This window comes from Kwoniella botswanensis, chromosome 1 (genome assembly GCF_036426115.1).
Source record: "Kwoniella botswanensis chromosome 1, complete sequence".
NCBI lineage: Eukaryota > Fungi > Basidiomycota > Tremellomycetes > Tremellales > Cryptococcaceae > Kwoniella > Kwoniella botswanensis.
In genome coordinates this window covers 7,774,064-7,785,682 of record NC_088599.1, presented here as the reverse complement: position 1 = coordinate 7,785,682, position 11,619 = coordinate 7,774,064, and the positions used below count along the sequence as shown (strand labels likewise).

Sequence of the window (11,619 nt, the reverse complement as noted above, 5' to 3'; positions counted from 1 at the left end):
CACCTGCATGAACGTATATGTGCAGGTGAAAGTTCGATGTTGATGTTGAGGAGGAAGATACAAGAGTTATAACAAGTGAGAGAAGATTGGTGGTAGTTGAGGTAGTAAATTAGTGATGTTAGATGTAGCGCACAGACCTTCGCCACGTGGTGTGTAAACAATCCTCATATCATACATAGTATTGAATGGTGATGCATATGTATATGTAACATTACAATCATGTATTGAATCATGTATTCTCGTAAGAGAAGATATAACAACAGATATGAATTTGTACATGGTGAAAATGATGATGATGATGATTGCAGAACGATTTTGTCCATTTTCTTGTGCGGTTTAACCTAAGAACCCATTCGTGTATCGGTTTTATCTTCGTTCCTTTCATATAGCAGCTAGCTGAGCATGGGCAGGATCCACCACATTCCTCAGCGTATCCACCAGTACTTCAGCGCCTCTTTGTATACCCCAGAATCCAACTTGTCTGATCCGTTTCGAGTTGGCAGCTTCGGATGATACGTGATGAGCGAGAGCGGCGTAAATTTGGTCAGATAAAGAGGTCATCAAACCGGCTATGACGATGTACACATGTATCAGCCTCATAGCCACAAGATAGCGATGTCGGTTAAGCTCACTCTCAAATAGCTGTAATAACAAACAAGCGGGAGATCGTCAGTACACGGTGTATGTAACGGATATTATATGACTCACAGTCCACGATCCATCAAAGTCGTCCTAGTAGAATTAGAGATCAACAACTATCTCTATCATAAACAGGATTTCGGTACACTTACGAGGTCCGCAGCTACTTGACAATGTATAGGTACCAAAGTCTTGTTTGCACTAGGTTGAGTTTCCCAATATCAGCATTTGACCACCCAGTTAATGTTCGACTAAGATCTTACTTGATGAAAGCCACGATAGGTCTAATCAGGGCATTATTCGCAACGCTCAGATCGGTGGTATAAATCGGAACAGCAGCTTTCAAATCCCTGAACCTCAAATCTAAATCCACCACCACCTGTCTTCTAGTTTCCCTTTCTTCTTCTGACAGCTCATATCCAGGTTCCTTGGGTGCACGTAAAGGTGGTCGGGCCAATCTAGCTTGTCCAGGTATGACTTTATTGGCTTCATTTGCAGCCTTAATAGCCGAATTAATCGTTGAGACACTTGGGTCCTCCGGGTGCACACCTTGAGTTATGGTTACGACGTTTCTTGAGATCTCATCGAATATAGCTTTGATATCAACTGAATCATCGGGATGGAATGGGAATTTGATATCGAGTACTGCATCTAATTTACCGGAGGTGATCCAACTCATTGGTCCGGTATGACCAGTAGCGTATTGGGCATGTTCGATAGGTAATCCATCGATACGGAATCGAGCCTAAAGCGATATGATCAGCCATTGATACATGGAAGACAAGTAACACTTTCAACAGCATCAAAGTACTCACCATTCTCTTGACCATATCTCCATCGTCTCTAGTCTTTCCTAACTTTTGAGGCATATGCAAGCTGAACAGACAATTATCAAATTGACCTGTCATTCCCTCCGCGCACATCATATCGTAAAACAGCCATCTTTTCCTCAAAGGTCCAACAACAGCATTGAAGATCGATACATTATAAGGTCTTTGTCCACCAGGTTGATAGATCGTGATAAGGGCATCTTCAACTTGGAAAGAGTCGAATTCGAAATCGCCTGAGTGAGTTTCATGCCTGTATTCCGCTGGCGAAAGCGGTTTGGATGTATCCCACCATACAGATCGACGGTCTGTTGATTCACATTGAATGAGTTGAATCCAACATTGTTAGCCAAAGGTAAAGCAGCTTACCGACAACGCCCCTTACACCCTTTACTTTAGCATCCTTGACCAGACCTTTTCCGTCCAACCACCGTTTCAGACTCAAAGACACCTCAACCTCATCGATATTGACATCGAACATTGTATAATTATCTGTTTCGCTTGCAAGAGGAGGCGCGAGGTACGTCTCGGGTGACATAGCTGAAGAGAGGAATGGGATAGGTGAAGGTGGTTTGGCAGTTTCCGCTTTGAGCTGTTTAGTCTTGTGGACTTCTGGTTCAGGATTGTCCGTGGATGGTCGACGAGAGACGTATACGTTCCGGAAGACTATCGTTGAAGAAGCCCATTTAGGTACGATCGCCGATTCGAAGCTGGAATATCAGAAATATCAACTACTGGCCAAAAAAAATGGGCTCCAAAATGACAGCAGATAGTCAAACTCACATTACAGTCACGCCTGTGTTATAAGTCATATAATCGGAAATCCACCTGGCAACGTATTCCTGCAAAGACAGTGAATTGAGGACAGCGAATATAGCAGAGACGAATGTGGTTCTGTAAGAGAGTAAGCGTCAGATCTTGAGAGACTTGCACATCCATGAATGGTTTACTCACGTTCCAACTAGAATCCAGAGTGCTATTCAAAATTCGATCAGAATCAGCTTGACACTGTAAGGTAGGAAGGAAGCTAAGCTTACTATTGCCCACCACAAACCAGCTAGCGAATGCACTCATATCATCCGTATTGAACCTCCTCCAACCTCTAATCGTAAACCATTTTATCCTAATTCTCAATCTTTGCCACCATCCACTAGCAGCGTTCAGTAATTCCTCTTTCGTCGGCCGATGGGGTGAATTCGGTGCTATTGCTGTTGAATTCTTGATCAATCTCCTGATGAATGGGGCATAATCTTGAGCATGACCCTGATGATACGTTGTAGTGGAGGGAGGAGGGGGTGTGAGAGGTGTATTGGTTACGGATGATCCTTGACAATTCGGACAAGGTGCTTTGGAATTATCGGTTGAACTCCACCTTCGACCAAATGCTAGCTTTTGTCTATGTGAAAACAGACCTGTAGTAGGCCTGATACTGACAAGGGGAACATGACGAGTGAGAGACGCTTGGCGAGTGAAAAAGTGATGTATGGCGAGATATCGATCTGCCTGAGCTGACCTCGGTCGTATACATCGTGTGATGGATGTCGATGATGAACCGGCACGTAATGAACTTGATGTGATCGTTTGCAATGATCTTGTGACCTGCATCGTGGATGCAAGCTTAAGTGGCTCTGAGCGACAAGCTTCTGATATATCCCGTCTGGTGATGAAGGGCAAGGATGTTGGCTGTTGAAGCCTTTTGGTGTGGTGACGGTCGATGATGATGATTGGAGTGTGAGTGTGAGTGTGAAAGTGGGTTCTGAAATTCTTCTTTGTACTGCGTTTCGCTGACGTCTATTCAGGCACCGCGGCAACGCATCAAAGTGGAGGTCGATCATCCACCACATTCATCCGATCAGCAGCTGTGATGTGGCATTCTGTCTCACGTATTCGAGGCGCAATACGTTGCATGGAGAGTACTATAATCCCATAGAGATCAGAGACAAGACCTGCTCGCTTCACCAATCCATACCTGATGTTGACCTTTTTCAGTAGGCATTCACTCATTTCTTTCCTCCTTCTTGAACACGCTCCAAGCACTTGAGAATCTCAATTGTAACTCCGGCATCATCACTGGCTTCTTCCCATCTCCAGCTCTAGAATGGATCAAAGTAGTACCTTCTATTCCATCTCCCAGAATGTCCCATCGCATAGGTACTCCAGTCCTCGCTCCAGATAAATCTGCATACTCCTCCAAAGACTTATATTCACATTGGAAGATCTTAGGCAGATGCTCCACCATAGATTCTTCTAACCATCTATCGACATCCGTCAATTTGATAGTTTGCGTACTTGGGTGATTCCTAAATTTAGTCAAAACATCTCTCGAGGAAGCTTGAGCAAGACAAGTTGGTAGATGATGAATCATCCTATAATCTAATCCCTGTCCAGTATAATTAGGTAAACTTAACGTAGCGTCCCGAGATGATATCAATCTACTTCGGGGATATTGCAATTCTTCTCCCATATCTACCACAAGATTCCATGATTGGTCATCCTCAGTAAGAATCTTTCGATCACCTCTTGAACCCCATCTGAACATGACTCGATCGATATCACTATTTTCCCCCTCTCCCCTCCGCCCCGAGCGAAGTATGTCAACAGTCTTTTTCTTCTGAGTGCTTCCCTTGTTATGCACAAAATCGACAAATTCCGTAAATCCATCTCGGAGGGTTCTGCTCCTACCTTCATCAGCATAGTAGCTCCATACCTTTTCTGAAGGTGGTAAATGACCTTCATTCAAGGGTGCATGTTTCATTTCCTGCCTGACTTGGTGAAGGTCGTAAAAGCTTCTAGCAGGCTTCACCTCGTATGGATCCGTGCGTGTGATACTTGCATCTTCTGGCGGCGCAGTAGAGGGTGAGATCAACCTCATACCGTCTTTAGTGATAACCTCTATAGGTTGCGTTTCGCCGCTTTGAGTATCATCTTGTATACTGGTGCTCATCATGAGAAAATATTGTGTGAGCACTGTCGGCGAAAGTACTATTAATGGCTGATTTGGGATCAGGAGATAGAAAATAATAGTGCAAAGGTTAGAGCTAGCAATACTGCAAATACATAGCTGAATAACATGAATACCAATCTTGCATGTCAGTCTTCGTTGGACCTACTCAGCAGTGATTCAATCCCCTAACTCTTACTTCGACATGCTCTTCTCGAGAGACAAAGGATGTCTATCTGCTTGTAACAATGCTCCTCGGTTTTTGGAACGACTCGGTCAGAAGAGAAGGCAAACCCCGGCTCCAAGCAGGAATCCTCTTGATTTTGCTGTACAGCGATCATTCGCTTTCATCATTGTGATGGCGCAAAAGCATTCAATCTATGGTTTATAAATAAAATACATACATTACACATAAAACATAAATACAGGTTTCCGTTTGATTTGAGAGGTTGATCATTGAGCTCCATCGTCTCATCGTCGCACATACAGCAAAAACAGCCATGTTATCACATCTAATGTGCCCTAAACTCCTTGCCAATTTTACTTTCCCACCCTACAGCATTTTCGAACCCATTCTTACCCGATTGGAAGTCCCTTATAGCTTCCATCGCCTGTCTATTCGTGTTAACAACGAATGGGCCATACTACATACGTTCAAGAGCGAAATCAGCTTTGTGTCATACTTTTTTCGTGAAATGAGTCCCAGATCGCACGTACCTGAACAACAGGTTGATCAAGTGGTTGACCAGCTACCAACATGAATCTCGTCTCTTCTTCCTCGTCGTCGGTGGGACTTTCAGGTCGTTGGAGGTGTACGCCATTCTGACCGTCTTGTGAAGATAAAACCAATGTATTGAATTTATCGTAAATAGTGGGATCGTCGCCAATTTGGATATTCCCACTGACGACTGATTACGAAAACATTGTGAGGTAAGCCGATCGCTTTTGAGGATTGGAGACGACATAGTACCAAGAAGAAGTGTATACTCACTATAGATAAACGTAGTCCATCCTTCAGGTATAGGTTGGAAAACCTTTGCACCTGATTTTGTCAATCTGATGTTAAAGTACCAACAACCTCCTACGGGTCTTACGAACCCTTTGATACCGTGGGATTCACCTGAGATTATGGTGATTTCCACGCCGTCAGAAGGGGTGATTACGTCGATACTGAGTAAAGATCATCAATGATCAGTCAGTTCCAGTCTCACGTAGCAAAGGGGTATAAAGAGATGATAACGGATTCCATATGGCTGGAAGAAATGCAGGTTGACGATACGATTGGAGTAATATCACTCACTCTTTAGCTTTCTTCTCCTGATAACTAGGTTCAATGAATTTCTGTTCCTTCGGAAGATCGATCCACAATTGCATTCCAACGGGCGTAACAGCTCTGGCTGGGTCAGGATCGAAATAGGGGATTTCAGAATGCATGATCCCTTTTCCTGCTGTCATCCATTGTACATCTCCAGGTTCGAGTCTGAAAGTTCAGTACAGTCAGCTGGTAGTACTATTTGAAGTACCATAGATAGGTCAGAATCAACTTACAAGCCTTCATTTCCTAAGAAATCTTCATGTTTGGACATTCTACAATACCATTCCAGTACCAACTTATCAGCTTAAACTCGGTCCAAGGATAGAAAATATGACTCACCCATCGATCATGTATGTCACGGTAGTTTGACCTCTATGGGGATGATCCGGAAAACCAGCTCCAGGAGTAGCTCTGAAGTGATCGAGCCTGTAAAGAAGGATAAATTTCATGTTACGATCAATGACCAAAACAGGTGACTTTCATCACCGAGATTATAGGATCATCGGATGATATGGCGGGTATGAGAACTTACATTAAAAACGGACTTAGATTCCTCAATTCAGGTGATCCGATACTCCTACGTACTTTCGCACCTACACCTTCAGATACTTCATTGGCATATACAGCTTTGATCACAGAACGGGATCGAGGGGATTGGGTAGTTGCCGTCGACATTCTTCTTATGACGATAGTTTTGTTGATTCGATGAGCGGATTTGAGTAGTTTTGTTGAAAGTGAATTGAACATTCGTCTACGACGGAAAAGTAGGTTCTTATATGCCTTTCGTCATCCACTCTGGGCAGACAGGTTGACTATATATGGTACATGCTAGAACCTCATTCCAAGGCTTCATGAGGTGTCAATGCGATTGCTGAGTAAAAACATCCAACCACTTATCAATCGAACATCATCAATGGGAATCACATGCCTTATTGGGTAATTTCAGTGGGAGATTTGTTTGGTTCCATATGTTCCGATGGAAAGCACCATACCTCCAAGCCATTCAAAGTGAATAGATCTTATAAGAAAATCAAGAAAAGCATATATATATACAGCGTTGCATGAATGATTGATGATTGATGATTGATGATTGATGATTGATGATTGATGATTGATGATTGATGATTGATGATTGATCTCATCGTATATATACTAATCAAGAACACTACTCAATCCTGTATGACTATGGGAGATGAATGTATTTATTTCTACAGTTTAGATTGAGGACACAAACTTACATTTACAACGTTCGGCAGTCACATGAGTATACCGTTTTCAGACCTTCGCAAAACCTATAATGTAAACTTCTTCTTGCCACCACCGACCTGACCTAGCGTAGCACAGAAAGCCGAAGACCAAGGTGACACAATTCCTTGAGAACGGTATGAATGATGAATGATAAATGGAAAATAGGTAATTTCGACTACTGGGCAGGGACTACTCGAACAAAACACCCAAAAATGATAGCACGACTCAAACCCTAACTGTCCTATCTCTTTCCCGTCCTCTTCCTCTTCCCCGTTCGTCCTCAACATCTTCCATCCTTACGTCCGAACCTCTTCGACTCCTATCTTCAGTAGCAGTACCTCTCAAGCCTTTCTCCCTTCTGCTCCTTCCTCTTCTCTCGGTGTTGATACCATGTGAATCTCCACCTTCTTCCTCTGCACTCGCGTCGGCAACATATGATACCTTTCTACCATGTCTGGAACGCGAATTGGAGTGTGAGGCAGATCGAGAATGACAACCCGACCCAGACCTATATCTAGCTTTATTTCTAGATGCATCTCTCTCACGGACCTGTGATCTTGATGGACTTCGAGATGACGTCGGTGTTCCCAACCACTCTCTCACTTCTTCCCTCTGTCGTGCACGATCTACATGGGTGTTCTCGCCTCCAAAGGGCATGACAATATCCATAGGAAGACTTCGGACCATCTGCTGAGCAGGTGATTCTTCTACTTCGTCTGGTGTGACAGGTCGAGCGGCAGGTACAGGTGCCGGAACCGGTCGATCAGATATTTGAGAGCTCATGGTGGGCCTAGGAGACGGTTGATGATTTTGAGCCTGAGCATCAGCGGCTGCTATAGGAGCATATGGTGGAATGACCGATGATATCGAGAACGGAGCGAAGGATCGGATGTATGAAGATAGGTTCCATATCGCAGAGGCGGTTGATGTAACCGGTTTGGCAGGTGACTGTTTGCCACCTACTGAGAGTAGAGATGATGGAGCCTTGCCTTGCCCGACCGATGAAAATCGTCTTCTCATGAAAGAGGACGAACCAGCAGCCGATTGGTCATCCGTGGTAGTCATAAAGTCGATATGATCACCATTGTCCGTAAGAGGATCGACAAATTCGGAGATCGATACGGTAGATAGTGTTGGAGTAGTGCCGCCCATTTGTAGAAATGGTCCTAGCTCCGGTTCAGCTGGAGCAGCAACAGTCACGGCGATACGAGACACTTCCGCAGGAGCTGGGACGGATTGAAGACCAAGTCCAGTAGTGGGAGGGGCAGCGGCTGATGTTTGCTGAGAAGAATTAGTGGCAGTAACACCAGTGAGAGCCTTGACTATAGGTCCGACACCAAATCCACCAAAATTACTGAGCCCAGCAAGCGCAGATCCTATTCGACCTTTAGGAGTGGTACCGTAGATTCCATTCTCCCCTTCATATTGTTCATCAAGGGATTCCTGGCTGGGAGGAGGGAGGTTGGCAAGTACTTCTCTTCTTGTACGAGATCTACCTCGAGGTTCACACGATTTGTCAAGGTGGTCAGAATCGTGTTCATCCTCATCTTTCGTGGGTAGACGCTTGACTTCATTCAACCAGCTAACAATGTCTTCTCTACTCTTCGATGAGGCTGAAGAAGCTACCATAGCGGCGACAGGACTAGGAGATTTGCGAGAGATGAATGGGGGTCGTACAGAAGGCTGAGGACTGGATATGAATGTATCTTTACGAGGAGAAGCGACCATGAAGGTATTCGAGACACTGGTTCGTTTGATGTTGGGTGGTCGGACCGTGGTTTCGAGAGGAGTAAGAGGTTTGGGTATTTTCATCGGTGATACGTCCTTGATATCCGCACCTTCATTATCACTACTCTCTGAAGTCGAGCAGAAAACCGAATCCTGGAAAACAGGTGTATTTGCGCCAGTTGTCTTCGATAGCTTGTCGAAACCTTTGACTCGAGGAACGGAAAGACCGCCGACACTGGGGGAAGCTGTCATATTGACAGCAACAGGATTCGTTCTTCTAGCAAATTGAAGGGTTTCACCCGTCTGCGTTGGTCGTCGTGAATTAATGATTTTGATGGGAATGGCCGCGACTGATTGCGTAGCCGGAAATGAGAATGCTCGTCTATCTCGAGGGATAGGCTTAGAGCGATATGAGCTGGGGAGAGGCGCGAGTGGTCCGATAGATGGTCGACGAGCAGGTGGATCCCTGCTATGAGACGAAGAGCTACCAGCCTGAGGAGGACGAGTAGGTGAAGGAATGAGACCGAATGGAACAGGGGAGGTGAGGGCGACGGGACCATCGGCATTGGCTGAAGGATCGGTATCCTGAAGACGGCATGCTTCGCTGCAGTAAGGACTTCGAGGGTCTCTCTGTATGTGCAAGGTGGTCAGAGGTACTGCATCACATCGACACGAGAAGATGACTCACCGTCTGCTTTGAGCATGTTAGACACCAAGCAACATCCATATCCATGTCCATCTTGTCAGCTGCAGCGTGCGCTGAACGATGATGACATATAAGCCTGAGTCTCATGGATTTAAAGACGTCAACTCACCTTGGTAGCGCTTTGATTGACCCAATCAGAAGTTGATAGCACCCTGATTATTTCTTGATAAGCCGAGTAGATGATGGCTGGACTATCTATCCTGCGTTGGCTTGATGATCCAGATGGCTGTATGACGAGGTGATCTACAAATGAAAGGTGGATCGTAGGTGCATATGATGATGAGTATGGATGAACAAAGGGATTTTTGAACAAGTAAGTTGGACAGTGTGTTTTACCGTATATGTATGTTTGATTGCGAAGTTAAAAGAATCGATCAAACCGATGAGGTGATATTGGTCATATCGGAGGTAAACGTTGATGGGATTTGATGAGGGTATTTGATCAATTAGATTAGACGCCAAGACATGCAGTGAAGGCGTAGCGGTGTGGTGTACGAAGCGGTATATAGTGAGAAGGACCAGAAGGAGGAATGGAAGTCGTCAGTTCTATGTTGTATACGGATATGTTTAGGCATAACAGTCATATGAGACATAAAAGATGTGTTTTTGGGAACTTTTACGATGACGAATGATGAATCACAAGATGTCCAATGATGGCGCCCACATATGGTAATTGTCTCGAAAAACTGAGATAAGACCAGGACAAGTGCTCAACGAAGAATTCCAAGAACAATCAATGATGAGGATGTCAAAGAAAGAAAATTTAGAATCGCAAGACAAAGGATGAGAGGAAGATCAAAATCGAAATACTGAGGGTACCTCCCTCAATTTCGAGGGGTCGAAAGAAAGAAAAACGCTGATCAGGGCTAAGCCAAGGAGATAGTGGAATTTTCGTCTCTTTTCGTTCGAAAAGGATGAGATAAGATCAAAAGTGAGAGGACGGTACATGCACTACGTACGTTGTACATTATGTGTACACGGCGATAACACGGGATTGGGACGGTGATGAAAAGGACAAGGACGAGAACAACAATCAAAGGAATGAGGATGAGGAGTATGACGTTGTCTAGGCGAGTTAGACGAGGAACGAAACGAGAGAAAGAAGGTAGAAGCGCAGCTTGTTTCGGAATGAAAGTCCGGAATCCTAACTCACATCTGATCAGAAACTTTGTGTACCAAAGGTATGCCCTCTTTTCAGTTCAAGTCGAATCCAGATTTATGGTGGGTTTTGCCGAAGTTTCTTCTTCTTTAGATCGAGCGGGCGCGGGATTCGGTGGACAAGATTTGAGTTGAGAAGTTGAGAGGTTCACAACATGAACGAGTGTCGAAGTAGTAGATACGGTCAATAATGTTGATGTTGATGGGCCTTTTCCTTTGGGATAGCCAGATCCTCGAGGCTTTATATTGAAATGTCTTTGAAGTGGTAACGGCGATGTTAAAATGTGATTACTGAAAATCGAAAGTGGGGGATAACCGAGTGGGGGCGATATTTGTATTTGTGATGCAAGATGTTGTATAGAACAATAAGATAGTTACGGTAAATCTCCTTGATTTATGTTAAAATATCGCACTAGAAGTAGTTGCGTGACGACCAAAGGAGTACCTGTTGATGGTTGGTGAACGTTGAATGATCTAAACACTCTCGACCAACTCGGTAACTATCAATCAATCTTAACAGTTGAATAATCATTGATACGTCAGCATGATCAAATTCAAGGGGATCAAAAGGATCAAAGCGTAGGTGTCTGTGTGTATGAGCAAAAGGAGACGTGTATAGATAAGGATTGACCATCAACCGACAACCATCAAAAAGCCCCACGCCACGTTACCCATGCTAAGGATGCAGTATAGCATCAAGCACGCAATAGACAGAACAAAGCGAAAATGAAAACAAAGTCAAAGTCAAAGTCGCGGACGACGATCATGGGCATTACTAATAGAACGGGAACAACGGTATGTCTCAGATTGCCAAGAATCAAAATAACACAACAAATGAAGGGATCATTACGGCAGAGGCGTGAATGTAATGAGACATGGATCTCCGCCGACCCGCACCATGGATAGGATTGACAAATGATGAAAGAAGAGTTGATTTTAGATAGATTGGCAGAGACGATGATGACTGTACTTGACATGGCTCACCTTGAAAAGTCCTGTATATAGTGGCGACCCTAACCACTGCCTGTTGCTTATTCAATTCCGCTTATGTATCTAA

The 11,619-nt window shown here is 44.3% G+C and overlaps 4 protein-coding genes across 4 annotated transcripts; all 4 read right to left on the bottom strand.

The window, feature by feature from the left end:
* Positions 1-381: 381 nt before the first annotated feature.
* Positions 382-3,071, bottom strand: L199_002933 (uncharacterized protein; the record flags this gene model as incomplete). The annotated part of the gene is made up of 11 exons (XM_064888671.1): positions 382-569; positions 633-642; positions 709-732; positions 792-840; positions 903-1,125; positions 1,168-1,384; positions 1,455-1,774; positions 1,836-2,176; positions 2,250-2,360; positions 2,421-2,442; positions 2,504-3,071. The coding sequence occupies 11 exons, from the start codon at positions 3,069-3,071 to the stop codon at positions 382-384; spliced, it is 2,073 nt and encodes a 690-aa protein (XP_064744743.1).
* A 391-nt stretch (positions 3,072-3,462) lies between these two features.
* Positions 3,463-4,410, bottom strand: L199_002932 (uncharacterized protein; the record flags this gene model as incomplete). Its single annotated transcript, XM_064888670.1, has 1 exon — positions 3,463-4,410. One exon carries the CDS (start codon positions 4,408-4,410, stop codon positions 3,463-3,465), a length of 948 nt encoding a protein of 315 aa, XP_064744742.1.
* Positions 4,411-4,919: 509 nt separating this feature from the next.
* L199_002931 (uncharacterized protein) lies at positions 4,920-6,397 on the bottom strand (the record flags this gene model as incomplete). Its single annotated transcript, XM_064888669.1, has 7 exons — positions 4,920-5,051; positions 5,125-5,315; positions 5,399-5,577; positions 5,708-5,887; positions 5,956-5,994; positions 6,062-6,148; positions 6,255-6,397. 7 exons carry the CDS (start codon positions 6,395-6,397, stop codon positions 4,920-4,922), a joined length of 951 nt encoding a protein of 316 aa, XP_064744741.1.
* Positions 6,398-7,195: 798 nt separating this feature from the next.
* L199_002930 (uncharacterized protein) lies at positions 7,196-9,437 on the bottom strand (the record flags this gene model as incomplete). Its single annotated transcript, XM_064888668.1, has 2 exons — positions 7,196-9,328; positions 9,387-9,437. The coding sequence occupies 2 exons, from the start codon at positions 9,435-9,437 to the stop codon at positions 7,196-7,198; spliced, it is 2,184 nt and encodes a 727-aa protein (XP_064744740.1).
* Between the last annotated feature and the right edge of the window lie 2,182 nt (positions 9,438-11,619).